The sequence below is a fragment of the Aspergillus nidulans genome, chromosome VII (assembly GCF_000011425.1).
Source record: "Aspergillus nidulans FGSC A4 chromosome VII".
Classification (NCBI taxonomy): Eukaryota; Fungi; Ascomycota; class Eurotiomycetes; order Eurotiales; family Aspergillaceae; genus Aspergillus; species Aspergillus nidulans.
The window spans coordinates 2,983,119-3,007,187 of NC_066263.1; the positions used below are offsets into that span (position 1 = coordinate 2,983,119).

At 49.9% G+C, this 24,069-nt stretch overlaps 7 protein-coding genes and 1 pseudogene across 8 annotated transcripts, besides 1 other annotated feature; 4 read left to right on the forward strand and 4 right to left on the reverse strand.

Annotated features, from left to right (window-relative positions):
* Positions 1-24,069: part of a sequence feature (contig 1.34 1319..177275(1)) that runs on past both edges of the window.
* Positions 441-2,396, reverse strand: ANIA_02151 (uncharacterized protein; the record flags this gene model as incomplete). Its single annotated transcript, XM_654663.1, has 1 exon — positions 441-2,396. The coding sequence occupies one exon, from the start codon at positions 2,394-2,396 to the stop codon at positions 441-443; it is 1,956 nt and encodes a 651-aa protein (XP_659755.1).
* ANIA_02152 (uncharacterized protein) lies at positions 5,368-5,974 on the reverse strand (the record flags this gene model as incomplete). Its single annotated transcript, XM_654664.1, has 2 exons — positions 5,368-5,811; positions 5,900-5,974. 2 exons carry the CDS (start codon positions 5,972-5,974, stop codon positions 5,368-5,370), a joined length of 519 nt encoding a protein of 172 aa, XP_659756.1.
* ANIA_02153 (3' exoribonuclease family protein) lies at positions 6,957-7,985 on the reverse strand (the record flags this gene model as incomplete). The annotated part of the gene is made up of 2 exons (XM_654665.1): positions 6,957-7,789; positions 7,844-7,985. 2 exons carry the CDS (start codon positions 7,983-7,985, stop codon positions 6,957-6,959), a joined length of 975 nt encoding a protein of 324 aa, XP_659757.1.
* ANIA_02154 lies at positions 10,073-13,426 on the reverse strand (annotated as a pseudogene). Its single transcript has 4 exons — positions 13,255-13,426; positions 10,585-13,163; positions 10,440-10,530; positions 10,073-10,335 (listed from the first exon to the last, which is right to left on the reverse strand). Coding segments are annotated over exons 1-4 (3,105 nt in total).
* nbp35 (Fe-S cluster-binding ATPase) lies at positions 15,110-16,184 on the forward strand (the record flags this gene model as incomplete). Its single annotated transcript, XM_654667.1, has 2 exons — positions 15,110-15,194; positions 15,244-16,184. The coding sequence occupies 2 exons, from the start codon at positions 15,110-15,112 to the stop codon at positions 16,182-16,184; spliced, it is 1,026 nt and encodes a 341-aa protein (XP_659759.1).
* On the forward strand, positions 17,545-18,485 carry ANIA_02156 (uncharacterized protein; the record flags this gene model as incomplete). Its single annotated transcript, XM_654668.1, has 5 exons — positions 17,545-17,562; positions 17,611-17,703; positions 17,817-17,868; positions 18,043-18,060; positions 18,172-18,485. The coding sequence occupies 5 exons, from the start codon at positions 17,545-17,547 to the stop codon at positions 18,483-18,485; spliced, it is 495 nt and encodes a 164-aa protein (XP_659760.1).
* ANIA_02157 (aspartyl protease pepAa) lies at positions 19,370-21,103 on the forward strand. The gene is made up of 3 exons (XM_654669.2): positions 19,370-20,028; positions 20,081-20,844; positions 20,897-21,103. Exons 1-3 carry the CDS (start codon positions 19,649-19,651, stop codon positions 21,022-21,024), a joined length of 1,272 nt encoding a protein of 423 aa, XP_659761.1. The 5' UTR covers positions 19,370-19,648; the 3' UTR covers positions 21,025-21,103.
* ANIA_02158 (2,3-butanediol dehydrogenase) lies at positions 21,530-22,943 on the forward strand (the record flags this gene model as incomplete). Its single annotated transcript, XM_654670.1, has 6 exons — positions 21,530-21,613; positions 21,693-21,726; positions 21,799-22,047; positions 22,114-22,200; positions 22,251-22,730; positions 22,816-22,943. 6 exons carry the CDS (start codon positions 21,530-21,532, stop codon positions 22,941-22,943), a joined length of 1,062 nt encoding a protein of 353 aa, XP_659762.1.

Here is a 24,069-nt window from a genome sequence, read left to right on the forward strand (position 1 = left end):
GCTAGCAGTCCGTAGTCAATGCCAAAATCCCATAAAATACCATCCTAAATCAACGACAATAAGACCACCCAGAGTTTATGCGGAGGTGGACAGGAAAAAGATGGCGCCCAATAACTTCCCGGATAAACGGCAGAAAAGAGATACTTAGATGGAGCGATATCAGCGAAAGAAGATGAATGCATGATGTTAATATTGAAGATGTCGATTGAAGGACATGGTCGCTTTTGACTAGATAGAGTGCGCAGGCAGGCAGCAGTTAGTAGGGACGACATTAGCTACTAGGCTAAGTTGGTGTCACGTATATATAGTGTCTGATATTGAGCAGCGCATGAAAAAGAGTAGGTGTGATGCAATATAATGCAAGGTGTGACAAGGCTTAAACGTTGCAGGTCGTAGGTGTAGCTGTCATATGCGCAATCAACGGGCCGGTCAATAAGAGGCTATCGACTGCCCACTCGTTGTACGATTCTTCCCGAACGAACTGCGCGAACTTGCACCGCGGCTTGACGTTTTGGCCAGTTCACTAATCGGTAAGCTTTCCGTGATGTCGTGCTCTCTGTGGTGTCGGCCACATCGTTCTCGACGCCGTGAACCTTTACCTGCGGAATGCTGCTGACGCTGGGAAGATGGATGATATCTGAATCGCTGTCGGAGTCGTGAAATCCCGTTGGGCTATCGCTGGTGGGCGAAGTTTGGGCGCGCATACAGAGGACCGAGGGCTTTGTATTGAAACTGGAGTGGTTTGCGCCGCTTGTACTCAAAGTGCTAATTCCCTTCCCGTTGGTTTCGGTGGAATTCTTGGAATGGAGAAGAAGATCCATGTAGGTGACCGGCTCCTCAGGAGAATTGGGATGTTGGGGGATTAATGTCTCGAAAAAGCCAGGTGAAGGGGGTGGAGCATCAGTATGTCGCCGGCGGCTGGGAACATTGAGATCCCGACGGGAAGCATTGGACGGGTCGCTCGTGGAGATACTCTTCCGTGCTTCTGAGTTGCGGCGGGGTTTTATGAACGAGCCCTTGCGGCGTCGCCGTTGGCCCTCCTTGAGAGCAATTGGCTTCGGTGGCGTGGCGCTCTCGAACGAGTCTTGAGAGGGTGACGGAGTGAATGGGGCCCCTTGCTCGGGGACGGGAACCCGTTGAAAGGCCTCGTGGGAGTTGATTTCGCGGATGATGGCATCTTGAAGAGTTTCGAATGTTGGGTGCGGTGTTAACGCCTGAGTGGAGGTGTACGCTTTGCGGAACATTTCCATGATCTCGGCTACTTTTTGATTCGAGCTAGGTAATGGGGACGGCGTTGGCGTTGCAACTGGTAGAGGGCTGTTCATGATCTCTGCAATGCTAGGGTTCTTCGTTGCGTCATGGTTGTTAGGGGTTGGGGGTTGGATGGCCTTGTGTGCTATCTTTTTTGGCCTTCCCCGAGCGGCCAACTCGGTGTTGATGGACAGATCCAGGATGTTCTTCTTTGATCCTGATCGTGGAACCATTGGGGGCCTCCCGTTCCCTGGTAACCGCGGACTTGTAGATGATTCTTGCTGTCCCCGATTGACAGGTGTGATGGGCAAAGTTGGGCTATCCGGTAGCGGCCTGTTGGTCCAAGACTCCCCTTGCTTGTGAGCGGGAAGCACACCTAATTTTTGTGAGATACCATCTTCCGATGTAGGGGTCTGTTCAGATAGTGCTGGGGCCGATCTCTGAGTCCGTAGACCTTCTCCAGATGTATCTGAATTATTGGAGTGGGCAGCCACCTGGTCGCGAACGGATTTAGGTACAGAATATAGAGCTTCCTGTGAGATTGAGTTGACGAGTTGACTTTCTCTGGATCTCGAACGGGCCCGACCTCTGGCACCGTCCCTCTGTCCTCGGTCATCCATCTGATACGACTGGCTTTTTGTGAGCCGCCTAGCAGCGGGGAATAGTGCATTCTGAGCCATATTCCGATCCGCCACATCTTCCTGATATAGAGCCGAAATAATGCGGGTATAAGATCTCCGCTTCAACCCGTTCCGCTGTCGAAGGAACGGCACCATATTACGTTCGGCTACATCCTCATTGAAGGGCGTGATGGGAGACAGTGTGCTAGCAGACTGCATCCGATACCGATGGGAGGAAAAGAGAGCATCGAGAAGGTCGACATGACGTGGGTTCCTATTCGTGAGCCGGCTTGATGGTCGAGAGGGTGGAGCTTGCGAGGCCGGAGACAAGGGCCGTTCTTTCAGCTGATCATGCAGCACCTCGAACTGCCTCTCGATATTCTGGAAATGCTCATTCTCGCTCAATGCCGAAGTCATTGAACTGGGAGGCCGGCCTCGAAAGCTCTGCGTTTGGGACTCCCGGTCCCCTGGCACTGGGGTCGGTGGGGTTTTCTCCGCATGAAAGAGACGTCTCAGCACCACCATCTTGGTCAATGCGTAGCTGTTGTCTCAGAGAAAAGAGATATCGGGCAATCCAGCTGAAGCCCACGGAACGAGCGTCAAAGGAAGTATCGAAACAGAATCAGCGAGTGTAACAGGGTTGGATAGGCCGTAATGAGTGTGATCAACGCATCATAATAAGAGCGAGCGAGTAAAAGAACGGCGAGGCCAAATCATAGTATATCATACCTCAGTGAGGCCGTTGAAGGTATAGTAAGAGCAACCGCAAAAGCAACGCTGATGAAGCGAAGAGAAGCCCGCGAGAACCCATGCAGGAGGGGAGCAGAAGAAAAGAAAAACGGAGAGCAAAGTCAACAAAGACCCAGTAGGAAGGAGCGCCAGGAACGAGGCTATGGGGTTTGCAGATCACACGAAATCATCTTCGATCAGGGGAGACTAGAGAGACGAACTAACAGTGATGGGCCAGCTCCACGATGGGCCGTCCGTTATTATTATTATTATTATTATTATAATTATAATTATTTAGTATTACCATCAGTATTTAAATTACCGAATTAGCACTCAAACAATGTGAACCTACGAAACGCAGGCCTTTTGACGAGGGATTGAAGCACTAATGGATATTTTCTGCACTTGGCTGCATATTGAATGTTTGACCTGAACTGTATACAATCGTGGAGGGGATGAAGCAAGGATGACTGCAACATGCGATAAACGTCAGCGTCGGTCAAGCTGCAGCAGGCCTTGGCGGCGTTAATTCGGGCGGTGACAGTGTGACAAGAAATCCTCTTGAGTTGTCCAGGAACGGCGCCGGTATTTGGATCTGCGCCCGACTTCCTAGTTCGTCCGCCCCTGCTGGTCTGGGCTCAGGAACTGCCGAGACGAACTGCAGGCTGTGCAGCAGCGTTGTGCCCAACTGCCACTATTACCGCCTACGACCGCCTACGACCGCCCTGCTACTGCCCAGTCACTGAGGGACTGCGGAATTGAGACACGAAAACCGAAGGACTGTCTGAAAAGCAATAAACAGACCAGGTGAAAAGCCTGGTAAGTTCATTATTTCACTTGAGCGGAGGACATGCCGGATGGGTCGATCGTCGCTTACAACGGCGCTCTCTGTCGGCCCTCTTGCTGTCTCGCACGGTTTCCCTTACGTGCGTTCCCAACCGTATACGCCATCCTCTACTCCTCTATTGCACATCAAAACACCACGGGCGAGCTCAAAATTTAGGCACAGACTCAACTTTCGAATAGAGCCAAGCCTTGAAGAAACCCAGAGTTTTCCCCGCCCAACCCTCTGCCCCATTTTCAGACCGCGTTAGACTTTAGACTCGATCAACCGTCACGAAGCTGAAACACCGAGTCGGATCTTTTGAGCCACATCGTATCGCTTTAGCTTACGCTTCGCATTCGCGTCCAATGGCCGATCGCTGAGATCTATCAGATGCAGATTCTCTGCTAGGAACTGGTCGAGGGAACTCCTCGCTTGCCCCTCGCGTTTTCACCAAACATTCACTCGAGCTGGGATCACGATTAGATCCTTGGATCGAATGCCACATACTACCGGTCAACACTGCTATTTATGCCGAACCAACCCATGAGGGCAGAGCCACGTGGTTTTCTTTGTGATATTTTTGTATGGAGTATGCAGCTGCGGAATTGGTACCGGAATTGGCACCTAGGATTGGAAGCATGCTCTTTGCTCTGCAGCGTCCAGAACCCTGAACAGTAAGACGGTGATTGTCGAAGACGCCTTTCAATAAGTGTTATTTGGCGGAGACGTCACATTTTGAATGAGCAGATCAGGAAATATCTCGCGGAGCTCGCTGCTGCCTTCGCCAAGTATCAACCTCGACCTGTGTTTACGCTGCCCGTCATCAGGTTCCTGAACAAAGGCTGATAGAGTAAGCTCAGAGGCTGGAAGCCATTTTCATGCTACCGACTCTAAATAGATCTTAGTATAGATCCGCTAATCTTTCCTATAAGAGGAATCTACTAAATGTTCCCGCTAGCGACTTTCCTGGGCCGGGCCTGCCCCTGAGACTAATACTCAATAGTCGCTCGGAGGATAAGCCGTTGACCTGTCGAGCGACTTTGACAGCTGCGCCAACAGCTCTGACACCTCCTTGATGAATTTGGTGAACGGGCTCTTCCTGTCAAACAAGCATAGCTTTATGCTACCTATGGACGGCTATCTCCCGATGGTGTCGGGAGCCGGGCATATCTACTCCTTAGGCTTTCTTGCATTCAAGTGGACCTAAGACTCGGCGTCTCAGCGTCGAGGATACTAAAATACAAAACTGGAAGCTCTTGATTCGAGGCTCAGGCCTCAGGTCCCCAGTCGCCGACCATGACTTTCCTGACTGTTAATCGGCAAACCGTGAACTTTTCATCGTCCAAGGAGAAAAAGCCTGACTAATCCAGCTCAGGAGCCCGATTATGACCGATCACCAAAATGGTCACCAACGCGACCCGGGAGTCCTCTGTTGTCGTTGGCTGATGGGACTTAGGCCGGTTTTGTGACCGATTAGCTGGGTGTGACATCCGCACTGTCACAGACACATCCTGGCGTGGTGCAGACCGAGGCTCGGAACTCAGAAGAGATATCATGATTTTCGGGGTTCTGAAGATCCCGGCATGAGCCTCGAGCTGGATGTTGGAGGTATGGCCATGGGTCGATTTCTGGAGACTAAAGATCAGAGATATTTGGGCGCTATACTGGTAACTGCACAAGCATTCACTTCCATAGGGTTATAATGATTAAAGTAGGGATTCACCTTGTGTCATCTGCATTCTCATCCTATCACTAGTGGGAAAGCCCTGATAACAGTCAATCTATGTGATATCAACCAATGCAGATTGCATGCAGTGTTGTACCATCTCCGAATCCCAATAAACAATTGCCAACTCTCCCGTAAACACCACACCCTCCCGAAAGCCAATGCCGGCATCAAATATCTTTCCTGAGCTTGTCATCGCAACACATCCTGACACCTCAATACTGATCATCCATATCCTCGCTCTTGACATGAACGAAAAAACCCTCACCCCCTGCTTCTACAACATCACACTCAGCCTGCGCAACCTTTCCCTTGCCCTTGCCCTTGCCCTTCGGTGTACTCTTTGGAGTAGTCCTCTTGTGAGTCTCCTTATCCTTCGCGGCCCCCACCTTTCTCTTCTTTGAAGGAGAAGGGGTCACAGGTCCAGCATCACCAGCTACTTTTCCATCCTGCTGGGCCTGATCTTCATTGAGGTCAGCATCGGCGTTGGCATCACCAGCGCCAGCACTCATAGTGACCTTCCCATCAGGGAAGCCGCTCTCGATCTTGTTCTTCAGGCGCTGCCAGCGCATGCGCGCGGCACTGGCTTTGAGCCCGACTGCGGCACCGACGGCTTCAAAGTCGATCTGAAGGCGAGCCATTAGTGACTTCTTGATTTCCTTTCTTGTGGTTCAAAAAAATATGGAAAAGGAGAAGCTGGGCCGGACTTGCTGGCTGCTAATCGGTCACAGGACGAAAACTGCGTACCTTGGTCATATCAGAGTTCGTGATGCAGAGATAAAGAAGGACCAGAGCTGGATCGGGAAGAGAGTTCGCAGGCATATTTGCTTTCTTCTTTGGAGACTCGTTGTTCTGGTGGTGTCTGGAACTGAGTAGAGGTTGGAATTAGGCGTTTCTATACGGTTGCAACCGTGGGGACAAACAGACCTGTATGATGAAGACGATGGCTTTTGGTTCTATCCAGGCGATAGTTCTGGGTGCAACTTCGGTAGATAAGTGGTAGGTCAGTAGACGGAAATGCAGATGTAGATTTGAAAGAGCCCAGGAAACGATGAAGAGAGGAGATAAGCTGAATGAAGGTGAGTAGACCAATAGCTTGGGGTGAAAGAGAGAACCGTGTTATGATGTATGAGAGGAGTGTGGAAGAGCATAGTAACGCCGAGCAAGTAGGCAACGAGGGCTTCGTAACAGTCAGGCTTCATTCTTTTTGTAATCACTGACGGTTCTGCACTGTGTCTTTGCCTAGATGTGAGATATATACTACTTAGCTGTTTCTATTTTCCATCAATGGCTCTTTGTGTTCAGTCATTGTGCTGGCATAGTCCACGTTCAAATCTCTGGTTGTTAAAAGGGGTGGATTGTTCTCTTGCCAGGTCCCTGACTGCCTTTCTTGTTCAAGCCAACGCTTCCTGGGAAGAGAGCAATTCTGTTCGGTCCTTCAAGTCAGTACAGATAACATAGGACTGGGGACAGGGGGAAGAAGGCATTATTTTTCATAGACCTCAGTGCGAATAAAGAGTCCGTGAGGAATCTGCGCGTGTTCGACTTTCAGTGATATACGGAGAAGAGGGGTCCAGAGATACATTATATTCATGCCAACCAGAGGAGATTACTAGGGAAACACGCCCAGGTAGCAAGCCTATGGGTAACGAGACTGTAGGGTTATATGTATCGTAGCATGCGTCGCAAAGGTTTGCTAGTGGCACTCCAGTATCAATGGGAAAGCTGCCGTTTATAGAGGAGTGTATCACGAATTCATAGGCTTTTTAAGTGATTGAGTACGTAACGATATGACCATACTGCATTATGAAGAACCACTTGACTGTCCAGCAAACCGCATCGCAGATTCCCGCACAGCCTCTGCAAGAACAGAGTGTGCACCTCGCGCGGCAACCACAGCACCATCTATCAAGGCGTCGTGGCTGAGATTCTGATCTGTTGTCCCAACAGCCGCCTTCGAATTGTCCCCTTTCAGCCAAAGTTCCGTGATTTCATCTCGCCCAGGCATATAGGCAACCACACATGCCGACAGTATCGACTGATGCTCTGCTGGGTCAGTATCAAGCATGAGTCTAGCACAGGAATTTCCGTTTCCATCAGCGAGTTTGTCCACGACAACGGCAGCTACACCTCCGGCGACAAGGTCAAGGCAGTCAATTCTTGCGTCAGCAATAGCCGCAGAAGCAGCCGTAATACATCCAGCTAGAACATTCATCATTCCCCATGCGGCATCATGGGAGTCTGGTGCGTCTCCCCACCACCGGTCATCCTCGGCTTCGAGAATGGTAATAGTGATATCAAGTCCACTCTTCGGCCATCTCTCTGCGACGATAACGCCTCTGAGCGCTGTTTCGAGGTGTACGCCTAGATCGCGCTCGCTAGCATCGCGGATATGCCCTTTGCGCTTGCGGGCGGCAAACGGGGCATATTTGACGTGCGTGGTGAGGACGAGGTTGGGAGAGAAGGTCGCAGATCGAGGTAGAGGTTTAGGGCCATGGACTGTGCATGCGAGCTTCAAGGAAGAAGAGGGAGGCGTAATGAATTTAGGCGATGCCCGCGCAGCGGAAAGAGATGCTGAGGGTTCAAATTCAAGATATGACGACCCAGAGGCGGAAGGGATCAGGCCGGTTTTAAGAACTAGTTAGAATATGTAAGTTTCAAATACCAAGAGCAAGAGAAGCAGTGACATACAGATCTTTCGCAGCTCATTTGGCTGCCGTTGTCGTTGTGGTCGCTCTGCCGCAGTTGCAGTGGCGGTTGGCTTGATGGAGGAAGCGAAGATTGGAGGCCGCGTGCCGCCAGGCGGCCCGTTGATTCTTCGTCTGTCAGTCATTACACATGTCTCAGCACCCGCAGTTCCTTGAGCGACCGATAGCGATCGTATGAGAATAATTAAGTTGACCGAGCTGTCGAAGCAGTCCACTCGAAGCGGAATCTCCAATTTTGAGGCTGTTTGCACCGTTTGCCATGTGTGGAGTCGGCGGTTAGCTCGACCTTCTTAAGCAATTTTTTTTCCGACTTATTTTTCCTTTTCTTCCCACACAAGCTCCCAACAGCTCTACCTTCAAAAATGAAGGCAGCTTTACAGCTTTGCTACCGCGATCTATCAATTCATATTATTTTCTACTAACCATGTACTGTGAGTTCCTTCTATTTTTTTTCATCTCCCTGCTTATATGAGGAAACCGATTCCAAAAATCGTAGTTCTGGCGACAAACAAATGGGCCTTGAACAAACATGCATCACCATCTGATATGCACTGCTCGAGCAATACAGTCAACAGTATTTGCATCGAATTCTGCTGACAACTGCAAAAGGTAGGATAGGTGGTTCGAAGAGGTTCTCGGCGACATCTCTATAGGTAAGAAGATTCTTCACCCTCGCTGGCACTATCACTTGCATGATGAGACAAATTTTTTTCAGTTCTGCTTCTGCAAACTTCTTGAAGAAAAACAAATACCATACCAAAAACTCCTGATGCATTCTCTTATCTCTGCCTTGTCACTTGCTCAACGTTGCGCTTAACAAGTACTGACAACTAGAAGAAACAGGACAGTATGGAAAGTTGTTGCGTAAAAGGTAGGGATCTAGTGAAATCTCATATCCACCGCCTGCAACGCCTTTTATGATGACAACTAGTCAATCCATTCAATGATCCTCTTTGAGGAACCGCCCTTCGAGCCTGCATATGTTGATTTGATTTTGCATTTGGATCCGACGATCTATCTCTCCGCCTCCCTAATACCGGACCTAGTTGTCACTCGTTTCGTCAAGAAGCATGGGAACTTGGGAGGATGGTTGTGGAGTGTAGGAGGGTGGGCTCATATCGTCGTTTCTCGCATTGTTCAATTCAGCTATTGCTTGCTTGACTTGTGCCAGCTTTGTCCTGAAGCTCGTTGTCCGTCTTGGGTGACTTGCTTCTTGACCGAGTCTGGCAGGGGATGGGATGAATTAACCGGCTTGCCTGACTACACTTGATGCAAGTGCGATGGCGAGGATATTGCGTCACGAACTATATTCTCTGGCCAGGAGGCTGACAGTGCCCAGTGTATCATTGGAACGGCCTATTGAAATCCCAAATATATAGTGTGAGTACACCTTTACACCAGTTTGGTCGTCTTCATTGCTCTGTCCTCAACCTCATGAATCATGATCAAATGATGAAATATTTTCGGATGTAAACTCACAGACCTGTTCTGAATGCGCAAAACCATGTGGATATTTCCGTTGCCTTCCTTCTGATTGATCATGCCCCCACACAGTTGTTTCATGATAAGAGGAGGAACATATGGCTAACCTCTCTTAGAGTCTCACAGAATGCTAGCGTGTTAAGTCAAGATACAGGAATTTAGTTTTTTTTTTTAACCAGGGTTTTGTTCATTCTAAGTAGTATATATCATCGTTTGTCGGGACGACGACGATCTCTTCCCATGGACATTGTCGTAAATAGCAGTATACCATTTAGCGCGAAGCATGCTCTTAGACCACTCATTCAGCCCGCAACACTACAGTAACTAACCTGCCTTAAGCGTCACAGAAATGACAATTTTAGGCAGCCTCTTGCCTTCAGGCCACTTCTCATGATCTCTATCATAAAAAGAAATCATAACAGTTTCGAACTAGGTATGTGCGGGCGTCCCTTACGACCTATCCTCTACCTCGGAACAACCTGCTATTTCTATTTCATTCTACGATGATTCCCCGATTCTGAAGTTTGCTTCTGGTCCCTACGGGTTAATTGTATGATGGGTATTGCTGCTTTAGCTAGTATCTACTTCGAGCCCGGTCATAGGTTGTTGCGGTCAAAATTGATCTGACGGATGGTACTAGTCTAGGTTCAAGCAATAGAACGTGTTTCGTACTTTTTTGTGTAGCAATATAACCAATATGTACATGGTAAAGCTGGCATCTACACACACACCGCCATGAAGCCGTTTTATTTCATGCAGCCTGAACCTCTAATCAATACATGCATAGGGCCTGTCTTCAAGTCCTTTTTCCTCTTCAACGAAGAAAAGCAGGATAAAGATAATAGTTATGAGCCCCGATAACTGCCTATTCCACGTCTAACCCATATCCGTCTATGGTTGCTTTTCGTGGTTCAGTTTTATCATTCCAATAATCGGTCACTCTTTGCTTTCAGTTGGTGTCGTAGCGCCATCTCGAGACATACTGTATGGGGCCTAGGTATTGCGAACAGACGATATTAACGATGCGGAACGCTAAACCATTTTGTTGGATTTGAGAGGGACCAAAGAAAGTTCATAGAAGCTGGGGAACGGCTTACCAAGACCCTCTTTGCGTTGCAGATCCTCCAGGCGAGGTTGCGGACGTTGCCATCTGAGCGGACGACCTCAGGGGCGAATTCGACGCCGAACCTAGGGTTAAGCATGTTAGTATCGTTTAGTATACGAGAGGATGATGGTACGCACATTTGATGAACAGCAAAAACAACCCGTTTGGCAAATTTACCATCTCGCTCAACCAAACTACCGTACTGCTCTTCCGGAGTTTCAGGTGCGATTTCCGGATCCCGGTCAAAGCAGTTCTGGATCACAGGCAGAAGGCTCGTTTCGACTGCCGTTTGGGACATGTCGAAGTGATCTTCCTCTTCGAAGCGGGGGATCCGGACTTCAAATGGTCGTGAAATGGCCATGACATTGTGCTTACCATTGTGGTGGTAGCGGAATTCAAATACACCTTGAGTCCAGAAAAGCTTGTCGCCAGAGAAAACAACCTCGCCAGTTGCGATATCATGCTTCTCCCCGTTATCGCCTTGGGACGTGGATACGACCACATCGCTGATGAGGATGCCCCGCTCGCAGGTGAGGTTATCGTAGAAGCCCTCGTTGACGGCCACCCATCTTCCTTGTGAAGATACGCGGGTCACCTCTCTAGAAGTATTGTCGGTGACCTTGTAAAGACCAATCCAATCCTTCTTGCTATGGTTGAGCGGTGCAGTCCACTTGACCTTTACTGGTGTGCCGTATGGGAAAACCCAGGTTTTCCAAGTCACCGCGGCGATCGAGAGGTGTGCGAGCGTTATCACCCTCTTTGCTAAGGTCACCTTCGTCTAGAGGCAACTGGCTTGCTTCAACAGTAAGCGAGTAATCTCGTAGGTCGTATCCGGCTAAGTCGGCATCAATGCGTGAGATGGTGACACGGGCAGGATATTTCTGGAAAAGTGCCGTTGTGTCTCGAACGAATGTATTTACGCCTGCGGCGAGTTTTGGTCGCGCAGTATCGATGATTTCTTCAATAAATTCGTATGATTCGTCAAATATCTTGTCCACGCTTCCATGCAGTTGTCTGAGCGACGGCGGCAAGGACCGCTTCAGGCTTTTCACGAGACCTGCATCCTGACGCAAGCTTCGGCCATACAGTTTCTGCATGTGGGGTCGCTCCACGAACTGAATGAAGCCCAGGCTAAGGATATGGCTCAAAAAGGCGAGAAATGCGACTGTTCCGCTGGCCGTTATGAGAACCGCACCCCAAACTCCTGCGAGCCCTAAGACGCGCTCAGGATTGTTGAGGAAGCGATAGATGCCATTGTAGGTCAACTTAGGGGATTCATCGAAAAAGAAGTCCCCGTAAAACCAGCCAAACTCGCCGAGTGACTCGTAAATGCTCACTGAGGTCCAGATTTGCAGCGAGATAAGCCCAGCTCCAAGCACGTGACGCAGGATGGCAAGACCATAGCCCCAGTTGGACGGCAGGGTGTACATCTTCCATACAGCAGAAATGAAGCTAGCGTAGCACATAACCATACTTAGGTGATACGTGCCTTTCCATTGGTTCCATGCCTCATGAGGCGTTTCGCCGTACTTGACAAAGTGCCGGGTCCACGATTTACAATTGGACTGTCTGTTGAGAAGATAGCCGATGCCGACTGAGTACCAGAGCCTCCAGATGGCCGCATTAGCCACGAAAAGGAACTGATACCAGGGCGTCGAAGGCGTCAGAACAGTCAGAGAAAACATGAGGAACTGGACGAGGATAGAAGAAGTATCCGTGATTCTATGCAGGTCTAGATTGTGGAACCCGAGTAGGTTGTGAACTGCCGGAGGTGGGCTGCTGAATGTTGTCGCGTTGGGGACATTTTCTTCGGACACGGATGGCGCGTTTGGAGTATCCGGAGACTGCGATCGCTGAGACGCTGCGTCATGCTCTGTGATAGTACGTTTCCGAGGTGGAGGAGGATTGTACGTTTTGTCAATATGTGGGTTCTCAACCAACACGAGGAACGCGAATTGGGCTGCATGGGCGATAATAGAGATGAACAGCACTTTATAGCTTGCCGCCATCAGCGAAATACCGTAGTATCCGGCATACCCAACGGAATACATGGGATGGGGTGCCATCTCAAAAACCCCGTCAAAGGTCAACTCTTGGTCGATGAGGTAGAAGAAATCACCCCAGTACCAAGCATAGTCTTTGACTACCCGGTGCGCGTCTAGTTTGACCCAGAGATTGAACAGGACTAAAGCGATGCCGGATGTCCATCGAATGACAGTCATCAGCACGCTTTCGTTAGCAGGGTGGCGACTACAGGCTATTGCAAAGAGGCAGTAAGAGGCAAAGTCGCACATCAAGATCAGGTCCACAAGGCGTCTAAAGACAAGCCAGGTGTTATACTCAAGCGGCGCCTCCTCGAAGGAATAGTCCTTGGAGATTTTGATCTCTAGCTCGCGCTTGATCAAATGGTATAACTGGGGATAGGGGTTCTTGCCCGTAGCTGGGTTCACAAAGATCTGAGACTTTTCAGCCCATCGGACAAGAGTCTTGTGGTGAGACTGGTTGTGAAGTAACCATCCAATCCCAGCATTGTAACATGAGCGCCAGAAGAGATAAATCACCGCGAATACGGGTATTTTGGCACCTGAAGGAAGTATCCACAGCAGGAAAATATGGCCCGCGAGTATTGTCAGGACAACGAGGTCGGAAAGGTTCTTGGGCTCAGAGGGCGACAAGAGCTGGGAGACCATATCATGCGTCTGAGGCACCGTGAAGACTGAGGCAGTTTGGGTTAACATACAGACATACAATGGGTAGTATAGACACAGCAAAGCCCGTTTGAAGGCGTGGAAGTGAGGAAGACACACCTGTCCCATCTGGAGTGCGACCAAATGTCTTGCCAGCTTTGTCCTTTCCATTGCTCGCATTGGTAACGGTTGGGTTCTCAGTAATGACGTTTAAATCGGCCTGAGAAGTCACAGCTCGTTCCCGAAGTCCAGCACCGGACTGATTGGTGCCTGTTGAGAGGCCACGATCCATGATTTGAGCGTTGAAGAGAAGAAAGAAGTTAGAGAATGAAACAGAAGCGAGTGGCATGTGATGGTGCTTTATTCGAGAGCTAGCCAGGGTCTTGTGATCTGATTGGGCTGGACCGACGGAAGGGGCTAGCCGCATTGAGCCGAGCTATAGCGTCATTGCAGCAGGAACTCGTCAAGGTGGACTACTCGAGACTCTGGACAGATTTCGGGGCTTGAGGAATTCTTGCAGCGTACCCTGAATAAACCTAGTAAGAATAATGCACTACACCCGCAGGCATCTTTTCTTTTTTCCCTTCAACTCCCGTTACTACGAAAACGACTATCCAGGACTTTCACTGCAGCAGAACCCCGCCTACTCCCGGTAAACTTCTCCAAGCGAAACGTGGAGCCGGATCTTCCTCCAACAAGAGCGGGAACGGACCGGAATCTTGAGACACTCAGACAAGGAATTCGTGATTCAGAGCGCTCAAACCTCTTGCAAAATGCAGCTCATGCGGTAATAACAGCACGAGGGAATCATATTAACCGTTCGACGCATAAACCCACTATTAGCGGTTACCGCGGCTTGCATTTCAGTCCCGACTATACAGTCGACGACGACATTTCTCTTACTCAAATAGCGTTGTCCTCGAAACTTGCATGAAGTGCAATGTATTCGTCATCCAACCCTACACTTTCGGACCAGCCGACCATTCAGATGCGTTTACGATACACTTTGCAGGGAGAATCAGATATTCAGAAGTGCCATCGCCGTCCTGTCAAGACCCTGCACAGGACGGTCCACTAGTTGCTCGCACTCGTCTATTCTCCGAATAATACTATCACTATACTCCTCGAATATCAGGTCGTGAAAGCAATAGAAGATGAAAGTGAGGATAGACATGCGCGTTGGCCGTCAATGCTTACAACTTAGACCCCCCACCACCGTGCCTTCTCTCCAGTATATCATCTCCTCTCAGAAAGGTGCAGTTAAACCGCGCAGTTTAACTTCTGACAGTGGCCCTAGCATCTTACCTGCCAATCTCAATGGCCAGGAACCTGGTACTATTTGCCGGGGTCTGCCCGCAATGGCTCACCTTTCAAAGTATAACCTGCACTGCTCTACACCAGATCTAGTATCCTTGCAGAGAATCAGTCTCTCAGGAATGGAATGTTTCTGCTTTCTTCGTCCACGTCTAGCCTGTGGAGGTCACACGCGAAAATCCTTGCTTTCCAAGCATAACAACAGACATCACGCCATCTTATAGCATTATTATTCTAAAATGGCAATGACGATAATGCTACCGTTGCCCTCATGAAAAGGAAACATCGAATACGAGCGTCTGGCTAGGCTAGAGCGGATATACTATGCTGGGTACATCTACAGAGTGCTGCTGTCACGTGCCGTATCGTATCCCGATACCGCAAAAGGAAAACCCCCGCGCCAATCGCCACTGCTGATTATCAAGCAAACAAGCTCCGCGGAATTGCCACTCGCTTTCATCAGATCTTCAATGATTGACTCTATTTTGACAGTCTTCTCAGTCACTGGAAAAGTTCTAGAAGTGATTGTTGAGGAGGAACTGCACGTTGCTTCAGTGTCTCTTGATACAGATCAGTGCCAGCGGCGCCAGTACCCCGCCACCTTTGGTCTGCTCAATTAAACGTGCAAGAAGTCAAAGAGATTCACAGCATTTTAGACAATATGGCGCCCTCATTCACAGAAACCACGTCGACATACCTTGAGGCGCCATCAAAAGCGCCGCCGAACCTCGTCGCCCCCGAGCCTGGTACGTCTATCTAATCACGCTGTCATACGCTCGTACTAACTATTATCAGAACACTGTCCAGGTCCCGAATCCGACCAGGCAGGTCAAGGCGATGCCTGCGCTGGCTGTCCTAACCAATCTATTTGCGCTTCTGCCCCGAAGGGGCCTGACCCTGACATCCCTCTCATAACCGCGCGCCTTGCCTCTGTCCGACACAAGATCCTCGTTTTATCGGGCAAAGGTGGCGTTGGAAAGTCCACATTTTCGTCGCTTCTCGCACACGGTTTCGCATCCAATCCAGATTCCACAGTGGGAATCATGGACACAGATATTTGTGGACCCAGTATCCCTAAGATGATGGGCGTCGAGTCAGAGACAATTCACATCAGTAACGCTGGTTGGAGTCCTGTCTGGGTATCCGACAACTTGGGCGTCATGAGCGTGCAGTTTATGCTTCCGAACCGTGACGATGCCGTAATCTGGCGCGGGCCGAAGAAGAATGGTCTTATCAAGCAGTTCTTGAAAGATGTGGACTGGGGTGAGATGGATTATTTGATTGTTGATACGCCGCCTGGGACGTCTGATGAGCATCTCTCAGTCAACTCCTTGCTTAAGGAGTCTGGTGTTGATGGCGCCGTGGTTGTCACGACACCGCAGGAGGTATCTCTTCTTGATGTACGCAAGGAAATTGATTTCTGCCGCAAAGCTGGGATTCGAATTCTCGGTCTAGTTGAGAATATGTCTGGTTTCGTCTGTCCGAGCTGTGACCATGAGTCGAAGATCTTCCGGGCCACGACGGGTGGCGGTAAGAGACTTGCAAAGAAGATGGGGATTCCGTTTCTAGGCGCGGTGCCTCTGGATCCTAGGGTCGGCATGGCGTGTGACTACGGCGAGAGCTTTGTGGAGAATTTCCCGGATAGCCCTGCATCCCTGGCGATCAAGCAAGTTGTCAGGGCTGTTGGGCGGTTCGTCGGTGAAGACCCGGATAGTGTTCTGCCGGATGCGGAGTGATTCTGTTCGCTTTGCAATTTCTTGATTGTTATGATGCATTTTCGTGGAGTTTCTGGCGCTGATACATGAGCCTTTGCGTTGATACCATATGAGCATTAGAACCACAATAAACAAACTAGAGTTACATGACGGGCTAAAAACTTCCAATAACAGGCTTCAAATGTTGAGCCAAACACTATTAAGGAAGCATGATAAAGTAGCAACCTTAACTCCCTAGACGAACGCACAATCATTCTCCTAACCGTCTTTTTCGCATTATAAACCTCTTTAAACCCCCAGCCCAACCTTTTCCACTAGTTGTATACCTTGGTTCACCGTCTTTTCCAATGGGGCCAGCATCGTCATCACGTAGCATCAATCTCCGTATTGCCGATGTGTCCGTATGGCAACATGTCGCTAACCAGATGCTTGATTCTGATTCCATAATAGGTTGTTGCTCGGTAGAAATTATTACTACGCATTCCTCAATATTCGACAAGGAGTAGAATCTGGCATTCTTGACTGCTTCAACTTCGAAGAGATTGTGCAAACTCCCCTCAATGTCTCGCAACGAGTGAGGGCGTTGCCGATGCCGCCGACATCAACAAAGGCAATGTTGCTTGGCTGTGGAAAGGTCTCTTGAACTTGTTGATCACGAAAGAAATGCTGAACCACTGCAGTTTGCTAGATAGGTCGACATTCATGAAGGTATTGTCTTGGGTATGGGCCTTGGCTGGTGACTTGAGCTCCGTAGAAGCCAGATGATGGCTGGGTCTGTGGTGCTGAAGATCTCTTGCAGTGAATAGTTATACATTCAAGTGACGTCCATATAGCTGCCCCCTCTAGGCAGTCAGGGATAACGAGTATGGTCAGCCGCTGTGGTCCACGCTTCAGGTAGGTCAGTTGGCATATTCCATGAGTATAAACGTGAAGATAACGAAACGGGCTGGTCTATGATTGGATAAGTATACTTGCAATAAACTCCCGCCTGCATTGCTGGTTGCTGAGGTTACTTGTGACGTTATCTGAGGTGATTGTACTCTTGGCCTGCTTTTTCAACATATCCCGTAGAACAGAGGCATCGTAGAATCCAGCCGATGAATCTTTAGACAAGTTACAGCTGCCAGCGGGTGAGAATACAGAGCAAGGGTGCTGCTGCACGTATCTTAGCAGCTATATATTCCCGTTAATGGCTTTCTGGTATTAGCAGGCTATATCACAGTTACAAGTTAGTGCGGTTCTAGGCTGCTTGCACGGGTTGTGGCCAGAATGGACGTCGATGAAACAGTCTTGTAAATTATTATAATCAAGGAGATCTTATCACGATCTCGAAACTTTACCAGTTTCTTGCTGCGAGCGTTCCTGCATGGCGAGGCTAATGATGAAGAAGTGCACATGGGTATGTCCACTATAGGCTGTTAATGCATACGAGACTACGATTCATTAGCTCCTGCTCGATCCTGCTCAAGAGCGCCAATGCTATATCCCAACCAGCTATCGGAGGACACTCCGCAACAATGTAGGCAGTCACCGTAAAGCAGTATGTTCCGCTTGATAATCCAGATCCAAAAGATGGAGATGTCAACCAATGCGCGGAGCGGGCCGTAGGGTTTTCCGACAAGTTTCAATAAAGACATTGAAAACGGCTGATAGCCCCAATACGACCATATGTCAACTATGGGGCCCCCGCAGACGGCTTTGCTCGGTAGCTTCAATGGATAGGATAATCCCTTGGAACGCCTACAGCGAGAACCTCAAGCCAAAATCAATGCTCAAAGACCATGGAAAGTTAAAGAAGCTCCATCAAGTAGAAACTGCAGGCAACTGACATTTTCCTGTGCGGCTCTTGTTTGTTCGAGTACTCTGCTTCTCTTTGCAGCTAGCATTGGGAAAGTTGGTAAGTGGCGCGTCAAAGGTCTCAAAAAACCACCACCTCAACGTACCAAAGTCAGCAGTATACTTCTCCCATGTATGTTCGGTATCAGACGCAAACACTAGTAAGATATAGATAGTGAGGCCTTCCAATTCGGCGAAGCCACCTCTCAGACAAGTTTTCGCAAGACCGTTCGCCTGAGCATGCTCGGCGTCCACATTGGCAGAGCCGGTCTCCCTCGTGGAATAACCCACGCTTTCATTTGTAAACAATTGGCGTCTACTACCCACTATGCACAAATTAGCGACGGCCTGAATAGTTATTCCATACTGATTGAGAACCTGACGATGCAAGCCCCGTTTCCCACAAACGAGCTTTCGGGGATTGAAATCCATATTCCCATCTTGTACAATATTTTGCGCCATGTCGAGCGCAGACTCAAGTGTTGATACCTTGCCTGGAACGGCCTGACGGGCACTTGCGCCTCAGCAGACTCTCGTACCTTTACTGTTGATGACACTGGTCTGCAGGAACCCATGCTATGGGACACGGCGCTAGGCTTTAGCGTCGGTGAAATCGACGAGAAGAGAATCGATGTCGTTATGAAGCAGTCTGTTGAGCTCTAAAGGGACATGAGGCAGCTCAAAGCTTTGATGGCTAGTGGGAACCGCCGGCGAGAACGCATACGAGTGTAGGTCAGCAATGAGACCTATGATAGAGTCTGGAGACCACAAAGACTTTTCGTGGACGGCCACAAATACAAGTCTCTGGACTAATGAAGACAATTATAATCTGAGTAGAGTGGTGTTGGTGTACTCTGAGTAGTTAAAGCCATGTTTGACCCACCTGCACTTGAGCTTAGGCCTCAGCCCTCCAAGACAACGACATTCTCTCAAATTCTGAACAGTCAAGCAGAATCTGAATCCCTATGGGCTTTACACTTTTGCTGCTGCCTGAGAGCCAGCAAACACCCCAGCTGAGAACCACTGCTTCGGCTCTCCTGAACAATTGCATGGATTCGAACCAGTCAGTAACTGCCGGGCGTTTCAGGTCTGCACCAGGGGGCTTGATGTTTCAACCTCCCTGCCCACCACCCCAGACCGCTCTCTCGTTGGCCGTCAAAAGAGTCGTTTTCTAGGCGCCAAGTTGAGCTATGCGCTTAATGGGAAGCTCCGACTGCTCGAGACCAAATCTGCCAATCTACCGTGTCAGACAGATGAGTTGAGGACCGTTCGTTGATTTGCGTCTTCACTTGCCATGCAACTCCACCAGAGCTTTTTGACAATGCATCGGTTCTTCCCAAACTACTCTCTCTCTATTTATCCCATTCCCTGCACTCCCAGCCTTACCATGTGCTGATCCAGTTTGTTATTTTCTTCTGACTATAGGTGCGACAATCTTCAAGACTGTCCCCTATCCATCTTTCTTTCTTTCCTTCTTTCTTTCGACACCACCAGGAGAGCAGTCTGGACCACTGGCTCCAATACACATTCTTTTCTCTTGAATTTGCAGTTTCTTTGCTCTGGAGCAAGTCCTGTCTTTGCCGTAATCAATATCACCCGCCTTCCAAATCTAAAGGCTCCGTGAAGTCCATTCGTTTCATTCATTCGCGATGAGGATAATCCCATCCGCGTTGATCGCTCTGGGGTTCGGCTATGGAGTGGTCGCAGCTCCCACTCTAAAGCAAGCCGAACGCCGATCCTTCAAGGTTGAGACTGTCCGCCGGAGCAACACTATCTACGGTCCAGCTGCTCTACGAAAGGCCTATGTCAAGTACGGCATTGTTGCTGCGGACATCGGACTCGACCTAGATGACTTTGAACCCAGCGTTAAGGTTGCTGCTGCGGCCGATACTGACGCGGAAGTCGCTGAGCCCGACTTGACCGGTGCTGTCAGTGCCAAATCTGTCGAGGGAGATGCGTCTTTTGTTTCGCCTATTACCATTGGTGGCCAGGAACTCACCATCACCTTTGACACGGGTTCGTCTGATGTGTATGTGCTACGGTTCTTTCCCCACGCTCGATAGTGCTAATCAAGTTTCCAGATGGGTGGTGAACACACTGCTCCCCAAAGACTCTATTGAAGGGCAAACGGCCTTTGACCCATCAAAGTCCACTACGTACAAGAAAATGACAGGGTCGACCTTTAACATCACTTACGGAGACGACTCGTATGCGTACGGTCCCGTTGGAACTGATACAATCAATGTGGGAGGGGTCACAGTGACAGGTCAAGCAATTGGCCTTCCTACTGCAGTTGCCTCATCTATCCTCGAAGACACCCACAGCAACGGCCTGGTGGGACTGGGTTTCAGCTCACTCAACACCGTCAAGCCCACACAGCAAAAGTCCTTTTTTGAAACAATCGCCGGCGTCCTGGACGAGCCTGTCCTCAGCGCATCTCTTGTGAGTGATGGAGTCGGCGAGTACGAGTTTGGCACTGTCGACAAGTCCAAGTACAAAGGCAACCTCGTCAATGCAACCGTTGATTCTTCGGGTGGATTCTGGAAATTCGAGTCTTCATACTACCGTGTTGGAGACGGCACGTTGAAGAAGCACGACGACGCAACTTGGACAATCGCCGATACGGGAACCTCGCTCATGCTCCTCGAGCAGACCGTCGTAGATGAGTACTATGCACAGGTGCGAGGCGCGCAGTACGCAACCAGCGCCTCAGGCTACATCTACCCCTGCAGCGCCGAGTTGCCCAACCTCTCCATCGCCATCGGCCCTCAGCATCTGGCGACAGTACCTGGTAATTTGATTAATTTCTCGGAAGTTGGCACCAACACCACCACCGGGGAAGCTGGTATGTGACAATCTTTTTTCTAGAGATTAATATATCGCTAATATTTCCGCAGTCTGCTACGGAGGTGTCCAGTCCAACTCGGGTCTTGACATGCAAATTCTAGGCGATGCTTTCCTGAAAGCCTTCTATGTTGTCTTTGACCTGCGTGGCCCGTCGATCGGCGTTGCGTCTCCTGTCTGATCGAATTATCTCGTTCGTTTCTCCTAGCTCTTGAGCCATCTTAATGGATACTTAATCAATATAGAGCTTCGTGTTGCTATACTGGACTGTACATAAGCCATAATACCGGAGCTAATAATTCAGTGGTTGCGCAAAAGACATCTCCCATCGGCACTTTATAGTAGTTTAGTATGCCCGAGAAGTGCTTCAAGCCCCGCAGTTCCACCTACCTAATCAACCTGCCCGCTCACCACGATACCAACACCTGAGTTTATATAACGCAGTAATCAGGTGCAGCACTGAAAATCTGAGGAACCGTAAAGATTCCGTTGAACTGAATTGTGGGGCTCTCTCCTGCTCCTCTTCAACGGAGAAACCCCGATAGACTCTGGGGGATGGCCATGGTCCACTTCATGAATGGCATTTATATCTGCGTCAATATCAATCCACACTCTTGTGCTCTGCGCACTCCATCCTAGCCTGACTAAAGCTATATACCCCTTTTCTTGTCTGCAACAAGTGCACCATGAGAGCGGTTCGGTTCCACGGGCGCCGCGACATCCGCGTCGACCAGATTGACGAACCATCTTGTGCAGAAGGGCAGGTTAAAGTCTGTATCACCTGCTTGCTGTGTTTCAGGTTCAATTTCCCCGGGGCGGCTCAGACGCTGACATCTGTTTATCTGCCAGATCCGCCCTGCCTTTGTTGGAATATGCGGCAGTGGTTCGTACATACCCTTAGACCTCATCATCTCAACGCACCCATCAGATGGAGATCTCGATTAACACAGACCAGATCTACACGAATACCTCTCTGGCCCAATCGCCATCCCGACAACACCCCACCCCCTCACAGGAGCACAGCTCCCCGTTACGCTGGGCCACGAATTCAGCGGCACCATCGAGGAAGTAGGGCAAGGTGTTACAGGGTTCAAAGTTGGAGATCGAGTGGCTGTCCGGCCAAACTTATCGGATGGAACCTGCGCCTCTTGTGTATACGGGAGGCCCAACTGCTGTCGCAGCCTTGGGTTTATTGGGTTCAGCAGTGAGTGAGCCTGAGAGGTTGTGCTACAGGGCTGGAGTCGATAACTAACTTATCCTGCCTGAGTAGGTAATTCCGGAGGTCTATCAGATTATGTTACTGTTCCAGCCAAGCATGCGATTCTGTTGCCTGAGAGCGTCCCCCTGGATCTTGGTGGTGAGTCCGCCAAGTGCACTTTTCACTGACCTAGCTAAAGCAGAGCCCAGCGCTCGTCGAGCCTCTAACAGTAGCCTGGCATGCCGTAGCCCGCAGCCCCCACGAAACTGCGCGTACTGCGCTCGTCGTCGGCGGCGGCCCCATAGGCCTCGCAGTCGTGCAGGTCCTCAAAGCCCGGGGCGTGCAAACCGTCGTCGTCGCCGAGGTCTCCACCCAGCGACGCGAATATGCGCTCACCCTCGGCGCCACACACGTTTTCAACCCTCTCACGGACGATGTCGTTGCGCGTGTCCGCAGCTTAACGGATAATGCAGGCGCAGACATCAGCTTTGAATGCTCAGGAGTACAGGCAGGGTTCGATACAGCCATGAATGGAATCCGGGTCCGGGGGACGACGACGATTGTGTCGCTCTGGGAGAAAAAGCCCATGATCGATGCGTTTGATGTGGTTTCTTATGAGAAGCATGTTATTGGGGCGGCAATTTGCGACGACGGGGACTTTGAGGCTGTGATCGGGGCCATCAAAGACGGTGTGTTACTCATCCTTTCTCGTCTTGCTTATTACTCAGTTCCGTTGAGAAGGCAACATGCTGACTGGTCTCCTACACGCTCTAGGCAAACTCAATCCCCGTCCCATGATCACTAGCAAGATCCGGATGGAGGACGTCGAAGAAAAGGGCTTCAAGGCGCTTGTCGACGAGAAAGATAAGCATGTAAAGATCCTGATTGACATTGCCGCATGATCCGCGATAACATGAAACGAGGGACCCAACCAATCATGTTATACCACCGATCCAAGTCTGTATGTTTTTAGGGCTCGCGTCGCACAGGCTGGCGTCACCGCTGCTAGGTTGCACATTGGCCGGTCGGGCTCCTGAGTGCTGGGACGGGTTGACTAATATGTGTATACCGTGGACGTAGTATCGATAGATGTACCTTGATCTGCAGGATACATCCGTTGAACATGAACCAATCTCAGTTTGAGTCAGAGTCTGACAAGTGACTGTCACCGATTTCCCTGAGACCCATACTTGCTTCGAGTCATGTACGAAGTAGATTTTGATCAGACAATGAGATGAGACCAACGCGCCAACCATCTGACTACGTACTTCTCAGGCCCTTGTTGAATATATTACTAGATCTACTTGGGTAGAACCGTTTACGAAGCACGGCGTGAACTCGATGTCACGGGTTCGCGACACTTTACACACTACTCGAAAGGGATCTACTACCGCCCAAGTCACTATACTCTATGTCTACCTCTCCACGAAATGCATCGCGAGGCTGCAGCCTTACCTAATTTGGACTGTTAGCGCTAAGCACGCCACCGGAGATACCCCGGGAATAGCTGATGGCTATCAAATGTAACCCATTAACAAATGTCTAAACAAATATTCATGCAGACTCGGTCAGACGATGGAGAGTGCAGACACGTGTGAGGGCATTGGAACAGAATTCGCGGGGCACGAGCAACGCCTGCCGTGGCAGGTCGTTCGCAGCCCAACCGCCCCCAGACCGATGGATTAGTTAAACAATCGTATTGGTCGGCAAAATACTCGTCTGAACGGAGCATTGGATGGCGAAAGCGACAACACATACCTATGGAAACACGCGGGTCAGCGCTTGAGCCTCGATGGCCAGTCGTTAGTACTACCACTACAATACTTCCAGGACTAGGTAAGTATTAGGTACATATGTACAGCGTCTTTGTAAGTTGTAACTGCAACCCCAGCGCAGAAATTTACCCTCAGCCACTGCAGACTACCAGGACCAGCCTGGTAGTCCTGCAGTCCGTGAGTGGACGTGCAGCTGGATACAGTAGAAGTACTGAAAAGGCGGACTGAGCCGTCAGCTCAGTCGCGATCAAAA